The sequence below is a fragment of the Oncorhynchus keta genome, chromosome 6 (assembly GCF_023373465.1).
Source record: "Oncorhynchus keta strain PuntledgeMale-10-30-2019 chromosome 6, Oket_V2, whole genome shotgun sequence".
NCBI classification, from domain to species: domain Eukaryota; kingdom Metazoa; phylum Chordata; class Actinopteri; order Salmoniformes; family Salmonidae; genus Oncorhynchus; species Oncorhynchus keta.
In genome coordinates, this window is record NC_068426.1 from 6,050,565 (window position 1) to 6,068,912 (window position 18,348).

Below are 18,348 nucleotides of genomic sequence, written 5' to 3' on the forward strand. Positions count from 1 at the left end.
CATCATGTGTGTTTGTTTCCCCAGGGAGTCCATTTGGTTTGAACACTAGTCCAGGCCTTAGACCCCTCAACCTGCTACAGGTACCACTTCCTCCTCCCCTCCTCTCGCTCTCGCTCTCTCCCTCCTCCTCTCCCTCTCTCTCTCCCTCCTCCTCTCTCTCGCTCCTCCTCTCTCTCCCTTCTCCTCCCCTCCTCTCTCCCTTCTCCTCCCCTCCTCTCTCTCTCTCCCTCCTCCTCTCCCTCTCTCTCTCTCCCTCCTCCTCTCCCTCTCTCTCTCTCCCTCCTCCTCTCCTCTCTCTCTCTCCCTCTCTCTCTCTCTCCTCTCTCTCTCTCTCCCTCCTCTCTCGCTCTCTCTCTCTCCCTCCTCTCTCTCGCTAAAAATCTCTCTCCCCTCCTCTCTCCCTCTCTCTCCCTCCTCCTCCCCTCCTCTCTCTCTCCTCCTCCCCTCTCTCTCCCTCCTCCTCTCTCTCTCTCCCTTCTCCTCCCCTCCTCTCTCTCTCTCTCCCTCCTCCTCCCCTCCTCTCTCTCTCTCCCTCCTCCTCTCCCTCTCTCTCTCTCCCTCCTCTCTCTCCCTCCTCCTCCCCTCCTCTCTCTCTCTCCCTCCTCCTCCCCTCCTCTCTCTCTCTCCCTCCTCTCTCTCGCTCTCTCTCCCTCCTCCTCCCCTCCTCTCTCTCCCCTCCTCCGCTCCTCTCTCTCTCTCCTCCTCCTCTCTCTCTCTCCCTTCTCCTCCCCTCCTCTCTCTCTCTCTCCCTGCTCCTCCCCTCCTCTCTCCCTCCTCCTCTCTCTCACTCTCTCTCTCATCCTCCTCCCCTCCTCTCTCTCTCTCCCTCCTCCTCTCCTCCTCTCTCTCCCTCCCTCCCCTCCTCTCTCGCCTCTCTCCCTCCTCCTCCTCTCTCTCTCTCTCCCTCCTCCTCGCTCTCGCTCTCTCTCTCTCCCTCCTCCTCTCCCTCTCTCTCTCTCTCTCCCTCCTCTCCCTCTCTCTCCCTCCCTCCTCCTCTCCCTCTCTCTCTCTCCCTCTCTCTCTCTCCCTCTCTCTCTCTCCCTCTCTCTCTCTCCTCCTCCTCTCCCTCTCTCTCTCTCTCCCTCCTCTCTCTCTCTCTCGCTCTCTCTCTCTCCCTCCTCTCTCTCGCTCTCTCTCCTCCTCCCCTCTCTCTCTCCCTCCTCCTCTCTCTCTCTCCCTTCTCCTCCCTCCTCTCTCTCTCTCCCTTCTCCTCCCCTCCTCTCTCTCTCTCCCTCCTCCTCCCCTCCTCTCTCTCCCTCCTCCTCTCCCTCTCTCTCTCTCCCTCCTCCTCTCTCTCCCTCCTCCTCCCCTCCTCTCTCTCTCTCCCTCCTCCTCCCCTCCCTCTCTCTCTCCCCTCCTCCTCCCCTCCCTCTCTCTCTCCCTCCTCCGCTCCTCTCTCTCTCTCTCCCTCCTCCTCTCTCTCTCTCCTTCTCCTCCCCTCCTCTCTCTCTCTCCCTCCTCCTCCCCTCCTCTCTCCCTCCTCTCTCTCCTCTCTCTCCCATCCTCCTCCCCTCCTCTCTCTCTCTCCCTCCTCCTCTCCTCCTCTCTCTCTCCCTCCTCCCCTCCTCTCTCGCTCTCTCTCCCTCCTCCTCCTCTCTCTCTCTCTCCCTCCTCCTCGCTCTCTCTCTCTCTCCCTCCTCCTCTCTCTCGCTCTCTCTCCCGCCTCCTCCCCTCCTCTCTCTCTCTCCCTCCTCCTCTCTCTCGCTCTCTCTCTCCGCCTCCTCTCTCTCCCTCCTCCTCCCCTCCTCTCTCTCCCTCCTCCTCTCTCTCTCTCTCTCTCTCTCTCTCCCTCCTCCTCTCTCTCCCCCCTCCTCCCTCCTCTCTCTCTCTCCCTCCTCCTCCCCTCCTCTCTCTCTCTCCCTCCTCCTCTCTCTCGCTCTCTCTCTCTCGCCTCCTCTCTCTCTCTCCTCCTCGCCTCCTCTCTCTCTCCCTCCTCCTCCCTCCTCTCTCTCTCGCTCTCTCTCTCCCCGCCTCCTCCCCTCCTCTCTCTCTCTCCCCTTCTCCTCCTCTCTCTCTCCCTGCCTCCTCTCTCTCTCTCCCTCCTCCTCCCCTCCTCTCTCTCTCTCTCTCTCTCTCTCTCTCTCTCTCTCTCTCTCTCTCTCTCTCTCTCTCTCTCTCTCTCTCTCTCTCTCTCTCCCTTCTCCTCCCCTCCTCTCTCTCTCTCGTCCTCCTCCCCTCCTCTCTCTCCCTCCTCCCCTCTCTCTCTCCCTCCTCCTCTCTCTCTCCCCTCCTCCTCTCTCTCTCCCTCCTCCTCTCTTTCTCCCTCCTCCTCTCTCTCTCCGTCCTCCTCCCCTCCTCTCTCTCTCCCTCCTCCTCCCCTCCTCTTCACACTGTGACAAAGGGCTGAATCCCAAACTTGAGATCTAACCTTCTGTCTCTCCTCCTCCCCCATCTCTCTCCTCCCCCTCCCTTCCTCCTCTTCCTCCTCCCCCATCTCTCTCCCTCTCCCCCATCTCTCTCCCCCTCCCTTCCTCCTCTTCCTCCTCCCCCATCTCTCTCCCTCTCCCCCATCTCTCTCCCCCTCCCTTCCTCCTCCCCATCTCTCTCCTCCCCCTCACTTACTCCTCCCTCTCCCCCTCCATTCCTCCTCCTCCCCATCTCTCTCACCCTCTTCTTCCTCCTCCCCATCTCTTTCCCCCTCCCTTCCTCCTCCTCCATCTCCCTCCCCCTCCTCTTCCTCCTCCCCACCTCTCTCCTCCTCCCCATCTCTCTCCCCCTCCTCCTCCCCCTCCCCCATCTCTCTCCTCCCCCTCCTCTTCTTCCTCCCCATCTCTCTCCTCCCCCTCCTCCTCCCCTCCCACCTCTCTCTCCTCCCCCTCGTCTTCTTCCTCCCCCATCTCTCTCCTCCCCCTCCTCTTCTTCCTCCCCTCCTCCTCCCCCTCCTCTTCTTCCTCCCCCATCTCTCTCCTCCCCCTCCTCCTCCCCCCCCCATCTCTCTCCTCCCCCTCCTCCTCCCCCATCTCTCTCCTCCCCCTCCTTCTTCCTCACCCATCTCTCTCCTCCTCCCCATCTCTCTCCCCCTCCCTCCTCTTCTTCCTCCCATCTCTCTCCTCCCCCTCCTCTTCTTCCTCCCCCTCCTCTCTCTCCTCCCCCATCTCTCTCCTCCCCTCCTCTCTCTCCTCCCCCATCTCTCTCCTCCCCCTCCTCTCTCTCCTCCCTCCTCTTCCTCCTCCCCATCTCTCTCCTCCCCCTCCTCTTCCTCCTCCCCCCATCTCTCTCCTCCCCATCTCTCTCCTCCCCCTCCTCTTCCTCCTCCCCCATCTCTCCCTCCCTCCTCCTCCTCCCCCATCTCTCTCCTCCCCTCCTCTTCTTCCTCACCCATCTCTCTCCTCCTCCCCATCTCTCTCCCCCTCCCTCCTCTTCTTCCTCCCCCATCTCTCTCCTCCCCTCCTCTTCTTCCTCCCCTCCTCTCTCTCCTCCCCATCTCTCTCCTCTCTCTCCTCCCTCCTCTTCCTCCTCCCCCATCTCTCTCCTCCCCCTCCTCTTCCTACTCCCCCATCTCTCTCCTCCCCCTCCTCCTCCCCTCCTCTTCCTCCTCCCCCATCTCTCCCTCCCTCCTCCTCCACCTCCCCCTACTCTCTCACCTCCCCTCCTCTTCCTCCTCCCCATCTCTCCCTCCCTCCTCCATCTCTCCTCCCTCCTCCTCCACCTCCCCTACTCTCTCACCTCCCCCCTCTTCCTCCTCCCCCATCTCTCCTCCCCCTCCTCTTCCTCCTCCCCCTCCTCTTCCTCCTCCCCTATCTCTCCCTCCTCCTCCACCTCCCCCTACTCTCTCACCTCCCCCTCTTCTCCCTCCTCCCCCATCTCTCCCTCCAGATCCCTACAGGTCCTCTGATCTTTAACTCTCTGCAGCAGCAGCAGCTCTCCCAGTTCTCTCCTCAACAGAGTCAGTCTGCTACGTCCAGCCCACAGCAGCAAGGAGACATGGTATGACACACACACACCTTCTGCCTCAGTCAGTCTGCTACGTCCAGCCCACAGCAGCAAGGAGACATGGTATGACACACACACACACCTTCTGCCTCAGTCAGTCTGCTACGTCCAGCCCACAGCAGCAAGGAGACATGGTATGACACACACACCTTCTGCCTCAGTCAGTCTGCTACGTCCAGCCCACAGCAGCAAGGAGACATGGTATGACACACACACACACCTTCTGCCTCAGTCAGTCTGCTACGTCCAGCCCACAGTAACCTCGTCCAAAGGCTATTGTTCATAGCACATGTACACTACCGGTCAAAAGTTTTAGAAGACCTTCTCATTCCAGGGTTTTTCTTTATTTGAACTATTTTCTACATTGTAGAATCATAGTGAAAAACTATGAAATAACACATATGGAATCATGTAGTAACCAAAAAAAGTGTAAAACAAATGAAAATATATTTTATATATGAGATTCTTCAAATAGCCACCACCTTTGCCTTGATGACAGCTTTGCACGCTATTGACATTCTCCTAACCAGCTTCACCTGGAATGCTTTTCCAACAGTCTTGAAGGAGTTCCCACATATGCTGAGCACTTGTTGGCTGCTTTTCCTTCACTCTGTGGTCCGACTCCTCCCAAACCATCTCAAATGGGTTGAGGTTGGGTGATTGTGGAGGCCAGGTCATCTGATGCAGCACTCCATCACTCTCCTTCCTGGTCAAATAGCCTTTACACAACCTGGAGGTGTGTTTTTGGGTCATTGTCCTGTTGAAAAACAAATGATAGTCCCACTAAGTGCAAACCAGATGGGATGGAGTATTGCTGCAGAATGCTGTGGTAGCCATGCTAGTTAAGTGTGCCTTGAATTCTAAATAAATCACAGACAGTGTCACCAGCAAAACACTCCCACACCATTACACCTCTTCCTCCATGCTTCACGGTGGGAACCACACATGCAGAGATCATCCATTCACGTACTCTGCGTTTCACAAAGACGGAACCAAAAATATCACATTTGGACTCATCAGATCAAAGGACAGATTTCCACTGGTCTAATGTCCGTTGCTCGTGTTTCTTGGCCCAAGCACGTCTCTTCTTCTTATCAGTGTCCTTTTAGTAGTGTTTTGTTTGCAGCAATTTGACCATGAAGATCTGATTCACACAGTCTCCTCTGAACAGTTGATGTTGAGATGTCTGTTACTTGAATTCTGTGAAGCACTTATTTGGGCTACAATTTCTGAGGTCCAATTAACTCTAATGAACTTATCCTCTGCAGCAGAGGTAACTCTGGGTCTTCCTTTCCTGTGGCGGTCCTCATGAGAGCCAGTTTCATCATAGCGTTTGATGGTTTTTGCGGCTGCACTTTAAGAAACTTTCTAAGTTGATGTTCCGTATTGACTGACCTTCATGTCTCAAACTAGTGATGTCATCTCTCTTTGCTTATTTGAGCTGTTCTTGCCATAATACGGACTTGGTATTTTACCAAATAGGGCTGTCACCCCTACCTTGTTATTGGCTCAAACGCATTAAGAAGGAAAGAAATTCCACAAATTAACTTTTAACAAGGCACACCTGTTAATTGAAATGCATTCCAGGTGACTACCTCATGAAGCTGGTTGAGAGAATGCCAAGAGTGTGGAGCTGTCATCAATGCAAAGGGTGGCTACTTTGAAGAATCTCAAATATAAAATCTATTTTTATTTGTTTAACACTTGTTTTGGTTACTATGATGATTCCATATGTGTTATTACATAGTTTTTATGTCTTCTACAATGTAGAAAATAGTATAAAATAAAGAAAAACCCTTGAATCTAAAACTTTTGAACGGTAGTGTAAGTAATGATATTAAGCCCACCGCAACAGACACACAGTACGACACACATCTTTCTCTGTGGTGATGACCTCTAACCTCTGCCCTGGTTTTAGGGTGATCAGGGGTCAGACCAGGGTGCTCAACAGACTGCTGTCATCAACCTGACTGGAGTAGGAAGCTTTAAGTCCCCACAGACAGCAGGTAGGACACACACACTCTAATACACACTCTGCTTCTGTTTCTCTCTCTCTGTCGCTCTCTCTCTCTGTCGCTCTCTGTCTCTGTCTCTCTCTCTGTCGCTCTGTCTCTCTGTCGCTCTCTCTCTCCCTGTCGCTCTCCCTGTCGCTCTCTCTCTCCCTGTCGCTCTCTCTCTCCCTGTCGCTCTCTCTCTCCCTGTCGCTCTCTCTCTCCCTGTCGCTCTCTCTCTCTCTCTCTCTCTCTCTCTCGCTCTCTCTCTCCTGTCGCTCTCTCTCTCTCTGTCGCTCTCTCTCTCCCTGTCGCTCTCTCTCTCCTGTCGCTCTCTCTCTCCCTGTCGCTCTCTCTCTCTCTCTCTGTCTCTCTCTCACTCTCTCTCTCCCTGTCGCTCTCTCTCTCTCCCTCTCGCTCTCTCTGTCCCTGTCGCTCTCTCTCTCTCTCTCTTTCGCTCTTTCTCTCTTTCTCTCTGTCTGTCGCTCTCACACACACACACACACACACACACACACACACACAAACTCTTAATCGCTTACACAATCTCTCTCTTTGTAAATGTTTTACTCTTTCACCAGTCAAACTGATAACAACCAGACATTACTGATGTGTTATCAAATGTAGGACTGTAGCACTGACCCAACGGTGACAAGTTCATAAGCAATGTGTGAAGTGCAACATTTACCATAAACCTCTTTGATTAGTAAACTGAGCAATACGTAAATAGTTGCCTCTTTACGAGGCACATTGTTAAATAAAAGTCCCTCACTGTAGATCTCATACACAATATATGCAAAAGTATGTGGACACCCCTTCACATTTAGTGGATTCTGCTATTTCAGGAACACCCATTTCTGATAGGTGTATCAAATCGAGAACACGGCCATGCAATCTCCATAGACAAACATTGGCAGTAGAATGGTCTTACTGAAGAGCTCCGTGACTTTCAACGTGGCACCTTCATAGAATGCCACCTTTTACAAAAAGTAAATTAGTCAAATTTCTGCCCTGCTAGAGCTGCCCCCGGTCAACTGTAAGGGTTGTTATTGTGAAGTGGAAATGTCTTGGAGAAACAACGGCTCAGCCTCTAATTGGCAGGCCATACAAGCTCACAGAACGGGACCGCCGAGTGGTGAAGTGCGTAGCGTGTAAAAATCGTCCGTCATTGGTTGTTCTCACTACCGAGTTCCGAACTACCACTGGAAGCAACGTCAGCACAAGAACTGTTAGTCGGGAGCTTCATGAAATGGGTTTCCATGGCCGAGCAGCCGCACACAAGCCTAAGATCACCATGCACAATGCCAAGCGTCGTCTGGAGTGGTGTAAAGCTCTCTGCCATTGGTCTCTGGAGCAGAGGACACACTTCTCTGGAGTGATGAATCACACTTCACCATCTGGCAGTACGATGGACGTTTCTGGGTTTGGCAGATTCCAGGAGAACACGACCTGCCCAAATGCACAGTGCCAACTGTAAAGTTTGGTGGAGGAGGAATAATGGTCTGGGATGTTTTTCATGGTTCGGGCCCCTTAGTTCCAGTGCAGTGAAATCTTACCACTACAGCATACAATGACATTCTAGACAATTCTGTTCTTTCAACTTTGTGGCAACAGTTTGGGGAAGGCCCTTTCCTGTTTCAGCATAACAATGCCCCCGTGCACAAAGCACGGTCCATACACAAATGGTTTGTCTTGGCCTCCCGGGTGGCGCAGTGGTCTAAGGCACTGCATTGCAGTGCTAGCTGTACCACCAGAGACTCTGGGTTCGAGCCCAGGCTCTGTCGCAGCCGGCCGCGACCGGGAGGTCCGTGGGGCGACGCACAATTGGCCCAGCGTCGGAGGGTTTGGCCGGTAGGGAAATCCTTGTCTCATCGCGCACTAGCGACTCCTGTGGCGGGCCGGGCGCAGTGCAGGGGCATGGTGTTTCCTCCAACACATTGGTGCGGCTGGCTTCCGGTTTGGGTGCGCGCTGTGTTAAGAAGCAGTGCGGCTTGGTTGGGGGTTGGAGGACGCATGACTCTCGACCTTCGTCTCTTCCGAGCCCGTACGGGAGTTGTAGCGATGAGACAAGATAGTAAGTACTAAAAACAATTGGATACTACCCAATTGGGGCGAAAAAGGGGGATAAAATTCAAAAATGGTTTGTCAAAAACGGTGTGGAAGAACTTAACTGGCCTGCACAGAGCCCTGACCTCAACCCCATGGAACACCATTGGAATGCCGATTGTGAGCCAGGCCTAGTTGCCAAACATCAGTGCCCAACCTCACTAATGGCTGAATAGCCGCAAGTCCCCGCAGAAATCTTCCAACATTTAGTGAAACGCCTTCCCAGAAGAGAAAGCAGCGAATGCCCATGATTTTGGAAGGAGATGTTCCACAAGCAGGTGTCCACATACTTTTGGTCATGTAGTGTATCAGTGTCTCACTGTAGATCAAAACCTGATAATCTATTTACGACAGTAGAAAAACATCAGACCAGTCACTCTGTTCTGCTCTGTTCTGTAGTGTGTTTGTAAAGTAACCTGTCAAAGGTCAAACTGATGTAATAAGTCAAAGGTCAAACTACACCCCCCCACTTCTCTGCTACATTCTCTCCTTTTTTTGTTTCTGTTTCCTCCCAACCCACCCTCCTTTTTTTCCCTCCGTCTTTCGTCCTTCCTCATTTCCACCCTTCCACTCCTCCTTCTGTCCTCCCCCGCTTTGTCGTCTATCCTTCTCTCCTCCCTCACCAACTGATCCTCTCCTCTACCTTTATCCCCCTGTTTTCCTTTGCTGCACCCTGACCTGGCTTCATCCCCTTCTCCCTGCCCTGTCCTCCTCTGCCATCCCTAACTGCCCCCTCGTTCTCGCTCCTTCTCCCTCCCTCTTTCCATCCTCTCTCCTCCCTCCCTCCTCTTCTCCTCCCTCCCTCCTTCCCTCTTTCAATCCTCTTCCCCCCTCCCTCTTTCCATCCTCCCTCCTCTTTCCATCCTCTCTCCTCCCTCCCTCCTCTTCTCCTCCCTCCCTCCTTCCCTCTTTCCATCCTCTTCCTCCCTACCTCTTTCCATCCATCCTCTCTTCCTCTCCTCCATCCTTCCTCTCCATCCTCCCTCCCTCTTTCCATCCTCCCTCCCTCTTTCCATCCTCCCTCCCTCTTTCCATCCTCCCTCCCTCTTTCCATCCTCTCTTCCTCTCCTCCATCCTTCCTCTCAATCCTCCCTCCCTCTTTCCATCCTCCCTCCTCTTTCCATCCTCTCTCCTCACTTCCTCCACTCCTCCTCCCTCCTCTCCTATCCCTCCCTCTTTCCCTCCTTCCTCTCCTCCCTCCTCTCCCTCCCTATTTCCATCTTCCCCTCCATCCTCCCTCTTCCTTTCCTCCCTCCCTCTTTCCATCCTCCCTCTTCCTTTCCATCCTCCCTCTTCCTTTCCATCCTCCCTCTTCCTTTCCATCCTCCCTCTTCCTTTCCATCCTCCCTCTTCCTTTCCATCCTCCCTCTTCCTTTCCTCCCTCCCTCTTCCTTTCCTCCCTCCCTCTTCCTTTCCTCCCTCCCTCTTCCTTTCCTCCCTCCCTCTTTCCATCCTCTCTTCCTCTCCTCCATCCTCCCTCTTCCTTTCCATCCTCCCTCTTCCTTTCCTCCCTCCCTCTTTCCATCCTCTTTCCCATCCTCCCTCCCTCTTTCCATCCTCCCCTCCTCTCTTCCTCTCCTCCATCCTCTTTCCATCCTCCCTTCCTCTCCTCCATCCTCCCTTCCCCTCCTCCCTCCTCTCTTCCTCTCCTCCATCCTCCCTCCCTCTTTCCATCCTCCCTTCCTCTCCATCCTCCCTTCCCCTCCATCCTCCCTCCCTCCCCTCCCTCTCCTCCCTCCCTCTCCTCCCTCCCTCCCCCTCCCTCCCTCCCTCCCTCCCCTCCCTCCCTCCCTCCCCTCCCTCCCTCTCCTCCCTCCCCCCCTCCTCTCCTCCCTCCCTCCTCTCCTCCCTCCATACTGTACTGTAGTGCTGTCCCAGTTAGGCTGTGGTCTGGATGGCTCTGGTCCCCCCCTGCCTTCTCCAAGGCTTCAGCAGCCGCAGATACAAGTAATGCACACACTCTAATATACACCTATATACATACAGACTGTATATCTATATTATACACCTATATACATATACAATATATAGATATACAATCTGTATGTATAGACATGTATAATAGACTGTATATCTATATATTGTATATCTATATTATACATGTCTATACATACAGATTGTATATCTATATATTGTATATGTATATAGTTGTATAATATAGATAGACTGTATATCTATATTATACATATCTACACATACAGACTGTATATCTATAATTATGCACCTATATACATAGACTGTATATCTATATATTGTATATCTATAGTATACATATCTGTACATACAGACTGTATATCTATATTATACAACTATATACATAGACTGTATATCTATTATACAACTATATACATAGACTGTATATCTATAATTATGCACCTATATACATACAGACTGTATATCTTCTATTATACATATCTATACATCTATATTATACATATTGATACATACAGACTGTATATCTATAATTATACACCTATATACAGTTGAAGTTGGAAGTTTACATACAGTTAGGTTGGAGGCATTTAAACTCATTTTTCATCCACTCCACAAATTTCTTGTTAACAAACTATAGCTTTGGCAAGTCGTTTAGGACATCTACTTTGTGTATGACACAAGTCATTTTTCAAACAATTGTTTACAGACAGATAATTTCCCTTATAATTCACTGTATCACAATTCCAGTGGGCCAGAAATGTACATACACTAAGTTGACTGTGCCTTTAAACAGCTTGGAAAACTCAGAAAATTATGTCATGGCTTTAGAAGCTTCTGATAGGCTAATTGACATAATTTGAATCAATTGAGGTGTACCTGTGGATGTATTTCAAGGCCTACCTTCAAACTCAGTGCCTCATTGCTTTGCATCATTGGAAAATCAAAAGAAATCAGCCAAGACCTCAGAAAAAAAATTGTAGGCCTCCACAAGTCTGGTTCAACCTTGGGAGCAATTTCCAAACGCCTGGAGGTACCACGTTCATCTGTACAAACAATAGTACGCAAGTATAAACACCATGGGACCACGCAGCCGTCATACCGCTCAGGAAGGAGACGCCTTCTGTCTCCTAGAGATGAACGTAGTTTGGTGCGAAAAGTGCAAATCAATCCCAGAACAACAGCAAATGACCTTGTGAAGATGCTGGATGTATTTGTCAAAGGTGTATGTAAACTTCTGACTTCAACTGTACATACAGACGATATCTATAATTATACACCTCTATACATATCACGTTTTATTGGTCACAAACACATGTTTAGCAGATGTTATTGCGGGTTGTAGCCAAATGCTTGTGTTCCTAGCTCCAACAGTGCAGTAGTATCTAACCATTCACAACAATACACACACACACACACACACACACACACACACACACACACACACACACACACACACACACACCTAAAAGTAAAAGAATGGAATTAGGAAATATATAAATATTAGATTGAGCAATGTCGGAGTAGCAATGACTAAAATACAGTAAATTACAGTACAGTATATACATATGAAATGAGTAAAGCCCTATGTAAGCATTACACATCTATATTATACATATCTATACATACGGACTGTATATCTATAGTATACATATCTATACTTAGACTGTATAGTGGTATTACATGTCTATACATATGGACTGTATATCTATAGTATACATATCTATACTTAGACTGTATAGTTGTATTATACATATCTATACATACGGACTGTATATCTATAGTATACATATCTATACTTAGACTGTATATCTATAGTATACATATCTATACTTAGACTGTATAGTTGTATTATACATGTCTATACATATGGACTGTATATCTATAGTATACATATATATACTTAGACTGTATAGTTGTATTATACATGTCTATACATATGGACTGTATATCTATAGTATACATATCTATACTTAGACTGTATAGTTGTATTATACATGTCTTTCCTTTACATAGACTGACCAGGTGAAAGCTATGACCCTTTATTGATGTCACTTGTTAAATCCACTTCAATCACTGTAGACGAAGGGGAGGAAACAGGTTAAAGAAGGATTTTTAAGCCTAGAGACAGTTGAGACATGGATTGTGTACGTGTGCCATTCAGAGGGTGAACGGGGCAACACACAATATTTAAGTGCCTTTGAAACGGGGTACGGTAGTAGGTGCCAGGCGCACTGGTTTGAGTCAAGAACGACGCTCAACAGTTCCCTGTGTGTATCAAGAGTAGTCCACCACACAAAGGACATCCAGCCAACTTGACTCCAATGCTTTCCACAGTTGTGTCAACATGGGCCAGCATCCCTGTGGAATGTTTTCGACACCTGATAGAGAACATGCCCCCCCGATGAATTGAGGCTGTTCTGGGGGGAAAGAGGGTGCAGACCTGCCAACATGCACGCATTTTGTGTCCCAACTACGCAATTATCTGTCCATGTAAGCAGATACTGATCCTTGACTTCGGCGATGTCATTTACAAAATAGCCTCCAACACTCTACTCAGCAAACTGGATGTAGTCTATCACAGTGCCATCCGTTTTGTCGTCAAAGCCCCATATACTACCCACCACTGCGACCTGTATGCTCTCGTCGGCTGGCCCTCGCTACATATTCGTCGCCAAACCCACTGGCTCCAGGTCATCTATAAGTCTTTGATAGGTAAAGCCCCGCCTTATCTCAGCTTACTGGTCACCATAGCATCTCCCACTCGTAGCACGCGCTCCAGCAGGTATATCTCATTGGTCATCCCCAAAGCCAACACTTCCTTTGGCTGCCTTTCCTTCCAGTTCTCTGTTGCCAATGACTGGAACGAATTGCAAAAATCACTGAAGCTGGAGACTTATATCTCCCTCTCTAACTTTAAGCACCAGCTGTCAGAGCAGCTTACGGATGGATCACTGTACCTGTACACAGCCCATCTGTAAATAGCCCACCCAAACTACCTCATCCGCATATTGTTATTATTTTTGCTCTTTTGCTCCCCAGTATCTCTACCTATACATCATCATCTACATCTATCACTCCAGTGTTAATGCTATATTGTAATTATTTTCACCTCTCTGGCCTATTTATTGCCTGACCTCCCTAATCTTACTACATTTGCACACACTTTATATAGATTTCTCTATTGTGTTATTGCCTGACCTCCCTAATCTTACTACATTTGCACACACTGTATATAGATTTCTCTATTGTGTCTGTTTGTTTGTGTCACTAACTCTGTGTTGTTTTTGTTGCACTGCTTTGCTTTATCTTGGCCAGGTCTCAGTTTTAAAATGAGAACTTGTTTCTCAACTGGCCTTCCTGGTTAAATAAAGGTGGAATAAAAATGAACCAATACAATAAATATACAAGATCCGAGTTAAAAGTACACAAATGAATAGGGCCTGATTTAAAAATATATATATATTTAAAAAATGTTTTTTTTATAAAAAAAATAATTCCACTGAGGAAATCTAACATCCCGGTTCTCGAGCTGCAACACACAGACATGTACGGAGTTTGTGTCAACGGACATGGAGATGAGATCCTTATTGAACGTGGCTGTCCCGTGTCTGCTCCTCCTCCTGTTTGTTGTGAAGCTGAGTTCCTCGGCTGTACGTAGCTGTCCCGTGTCTGCTCCTCCTCCTGTTTGTTGTGAAGCTGAGTTCCCCGACTGTCGGCTGTACGTAGCTGTCCCGTGTCTGCTCCTCCTCCTGTTTGTTGTGAAGCTGAGTTCCTCGGCTGTACGTAGCTGCCCCGTGTCTGCCCCTCCTGTTTGTTGTGAAGCTGAGTTCCCCGACTGTCGGCTGTACGTAGCTGCCCCGTGTCTGCTCCTCCTCCTGTTTGTTGTGAAGCTGAGTTCCTCGGCTGTACGTAGCTGCCCCGTGTCTGCCCCTCCTGTTTGTTGTGAAGCTGAGTTCCCCGACTGTCGGCTGTACGTAGCTGCCCCGTGTCTGCCCCTCCTGTTTGTTGTGAAGCTGAGTTCCCCGACTGTCGGCTGTACGTAGCTGCCCCGTGTCTGCCCCTCCTGTTTGTTGTGAAGCTGAGTTCCCCGACTGTCGGCTGTACGTAGCTGCCCCGTGTCTGCCCCTCCTGTTTGTTGTGAAGCTGAGTTCCCCGACTGTCGGCTGTACGTAGCTGTCCCGTGTCTGCTCCTCCTCCTGTTTGTTGTGAAGCTGAGTTCCCCGACTGTCGGCTGTACGTAGCTGTCCCGTGTCTGCTCCTCCTCCTGTTTGTTGTGAAGCTGAGTTCCCCGACTGTCGGCTGTACGTAAAAATGTAAATGCCATTCACAGTGTTGCTTGCATTGTCTGTTGGGCCTCTCAAGTTTCCATGCTGTGTTTGTAACCATGTGTGAGGTGGGAATTTACCCGTTGTGAAGTCTTTCATGTGATTTGAACTCGATGAGAAAATGCAGATTGGCTAATTGCCAACAAGCTGCGCCAACCATAAACTAAAAGTACAGATGACATGCTTGTAAATCAATTTTAGAGTTTTTATAACAATGCATTTATACATTATAAAAAGCAATGAATGTTTTGTTGCATTTAACTGGCGAAAATGCTGTTATAGAGGCCATTTCCTTAGTAGTTGGCGTCAGAGGTCACCATGTGGGAGAAGTGGGTGCTCACGATGATAGACGAGTTTCCCCCTAGTAATTACCAGTTGGAGGAACGTGAAAGTGGCTTTTTCCCAGTCGTATGTGGTAAATTCCCACTTGGTTGCGTTGCATGACACCGCCTCCTTTGTTGCCTGGTGGGTCCGTGCTATCCGGGATCTTTGGGACGTCCCTACCACATTGAAGTTTCAATGTAAAATGGTAAAGAGTTTTATTAAGGTTAGGTAACGGTAGGGGTTAAGGATATAGGGTTTAGGGTATGGACGTCCCAAGGATGCCGGATAGCACAGACCGTGCCAGATGCGCACTTGTGACTCTCATAAAGGAGGCGTGTCAACATATTTGAGGTGTTGGCAGCTGCATAGGCTATACTCTTTGAGCGCGGCGACATATGTTAACGTTTTATCCCACAACTCTCTGTACCGTCGCCGTTGTAATCTACTGGGAAGCCTAAATGTTCCCAAACTGGAGATTTAAATGATGATGGAGGATCCTCCTGGTTTATCGACTCCATCTCTCGTCGTCATATAGAACCAGTTTGAAATACCCCAGTTAGAAGTTGTTTTATAACGCGCGTACAGGCTCTAGTTGTTTTAACGGAAAAGCCAGGAATAGTTTTTTTCTTTAGCACAGATTGACTCAAGATACATACAACGGCGTAACGTTTTTTTTATTTTTTTTTTTTATGTATTCAGTCTGGTTCACAGTGCGGACCAAACCGAGGTCCCCGTACCGAACGGTTCGATAGGAATACATGTGGGGGCAGGGTGGCCTAGTGGTTAGAGCGTTGGACTAGTAACCGGAAGGTAGCAAGTTCAACCCCCTGAGCTGACAAGGTACACATCTGTCGTTCTGCCCCCGAACAAGCAGTTAACCCACTGTTCCAAACTAAGAATTTGTTCTTAACTGACTTGCCTAGTTAAATAAAGGTAAAATAAAATGTTTTACCGTTGCACCCTTAATATATCCTATCTATATTATACATATCTATAGATCTACCCTCGTATGATAGAGGACAGCACCAGATCCAAGTAATGCAGCAACTGTAACACACTATGTACATATTCTAGCTACAGATGTCATTATTCAGGGGCGTTAGAGCGTTGGGCCAGTAACCGAAAGGTTGCTAGATCGAATCCCTGAGCTGACGAGGTAAAAATCTGTTAGTTCTGCCCCCTGAACAAGGCAGTTAAAACCCACTGTTTCTAGGCCGTCATTGTAAATAACAATTTGTTCTTTAACTGACTTGTCTAGTTAAATAAATAAATAAAATAACAATATTCAGATTCCACTCAAGCCACAAGTCCAAAAGTAATGCAACAACTTTTTACATAAATCACCCGGATCCCTTTAAACGCCTGCAGACAATACTCTTACCAAGAAGACTCCTCCACCTAACCTGTACTCTTACCAAGAAGACTCCTCCACCTAACCTGCTCCCAAGAAATGCTATTTGGATTCTATTGCACTACTAGATTATACAAAACCATTTTCCTTTGCAGCACCAATCGTTTGAAATAGTTTTTTCTTCCTTCTGTCCTCTATGTAGTAGCTACAGATCCATTCCCCTCTCACCCCGTAGTTCTGTTGGATTGAATAACATTCAAGTAGATATAGAAGGTTTGGTTCGTACTGCTTTGATTAACAATGTATTGCTTCCACGTAAAGCATTAACAGCTATTTAAATGTTGTTTTTTGCACTTTTTTTTTTTTAAAGTCAACAAAAAAATGTAATCGAGGACAGGTATTTAATTTGAAGTTTTAACACGTAAAGCACGAGTTTTTAAAATGTTCATTGTATCTATTCTCACCCCATTTAACTAAGTTAGTCTTGTAGAAAAAGAAAAGCACCATTGAAGTTGAAGTTGCTGACTTACTTTACAAACTCTGCTGGTTGCTTAGCATGGGGTTGTCTGTTGTTGCCGGGGTTACAGTTAATGAAGATCTTTCTGCTTCCGGGTCATCTTGGCCCAAAGAGAGGCTAACTTCCTTTCTGTCTGTGTCACTGGTGCTGCTTGACTGTGCCACCCCCTTCTACACTCCTAACACCCTGTCCTTACCCCCTCTCCCTCCTGTGTTGAGCCCATTTCACCTCTCCCCCATCTACCCATTTCTCCCTGTCTCTCTACTCCCCTTCACCCTTCCACCCTCCCTCCCTTCACCCCTCCACCCTCCCTCCCTTCACCCCTCCACCCTCACTCCCTTCCACCCTCCACACTCCCTACCTTCACCCTTCCTCCCTTCACCCCTCCACACTCCCTCCCTTCCACCCTCCACACTCCCTACCTTCACCCTTCCTCCCTTCACCCCTCCACACTCCCTCCTTCCACCCCTCCAAGCTTCATCTCAGCTGTACTAACACAGAGCATCCTGTCTGTCTGACTACGACACTGGTATATGCTATAGTATGTTGTTAAACTGAGAGGATGGGTGAACATGTTCCCTGGGCCTCCCATTAGTACCAGAGCCTGTTTAATTTAAGTATATTTCTTACACTTTTGATTTTCCTGTATAGGAAAGCTCTGTTTATACAAACCAAGGAAAGCTCTGTTTATACAAACCAAGGAAAGCTCTGTTTATACAAACCAAGGAAAGCTCTGTTTATACAAACCAAGGAAAGCTGTTTATACAAACCAAGAATGATTTCCTCCATTAGCCTAGCTACATTTTCTTAATAATCAACTAAATGTGTCAAAACTGCTAGATGATTTCACTGATACTGTTATAGCTTCACCTGATGCTAATCTGATACAGTTATAGCTTCACCTGATGCTAATCTGATACAGTTATAGCGTCACCTGATGCTAATCTGATACTGTTATAGCTTCACGTGATACTAATCTGATACTGTTATAGCTTCACCTGATGCTAATCTGATACAGTTATAGCTTCACCTGATGCTAATCTGATACTGTTATAGCTTCACGTGATGCTAATCTGATACAGTTATAGCTTCACGTGATGCTAATCTGATACAGTTATAGCTTCACGTGATGCTAATCTGATAGTTATAGCTTCACCTGATGCTAATCTGATACAGTTATGGCATCACGTGATGCTAATCTGATACAGTTATGGCGTCACGTGATGCTAATCTGATACTGTTATAGCTTCACGTGATGCTAATCTGATACAGTTATGGCGTCACGTGATGCTAATCTGATACAGTTATGGCGTCACGTGATGCTAATCTGATACTGTTATAGCTTCACGTGATGCTAATCTGATACAGTTATGGCATCACGTGATGCTAATCTGATACAGTTATGGCTTCACGTGATGCTAATCTGATACAGTTATGGCTTCACGTGATGCTAATCTGATACTGTTATAGCTTCACGTGATGCTAATCTGATACAGTTATGGCATCACGTGATGCTAATCTGATACAGTTATAGCTTCACCTGATGCTAATCTGATACTGTTATAGCTTCACGTGATGCTAATCTGATACTGTTATAGCTTCACGTGATGCTAATCTGATACAGTTATAGCTTCACGTGATGCTAATCTGATAGTTATAGCTTCACCTGATGCTAATCTGATACAGTTATGGCTTCACCTGATGCTAATCTGATACAGTTATGGCATCACGTGATGCTAATCTGATACAGTTATGGCTTCACGTGATGCTAATCTGATACAGTTATGGCGTCACGTGATGCTAATCTGATACAGTTATGGCGTCACGTGATGCTAATCTGATACAGTTATGGCGTCACGTGATGCT

At 48.2% G+C, this 18,348-nt stretch overlaps 1 protein-coding gene across 11 annotated transcripts in view; it reads left to right on the forward strand.

Annotated features, from left to right (window-relative positions):
• Positions 1 to 18,348, forward strand: part of supt20 (SPT20 homolog, SAGA complex component) — a 44,494-nt gene that overhangs the window by 22,129 nt on the left and 4,017 nt on the right. For 4 of the 11 annotated variants that reach the window (XM_052520350.1, XM_052520349.1, XM_052520348.1 and 1 more), the window contains exons 20-23: positions 25 to 80; positions 3,817 to 3,927; positions 5,852 to 5,939; positions 9,898 to 9,977. In XM_052520350.1, coding sequence (XP_052376310.1) covers positions 25 to 80; positions 3,817 to 3,927; positions 5,852 to 5,939; positions 9,898 to 9,977 — 335 coding nt within the window. The remainder of the gene's footprint in view (positions 1 to 24; positions 81 to 3,816; positions 3,928 to 5,851; positions 5,940 to 9,897; positions 9,978 to 18,348) is intronic. The other 7 variants (XM_052520352.1, XM_052520353.1, XM_052520355.1 and 4 more) reach the window with 7 other exon arrangements.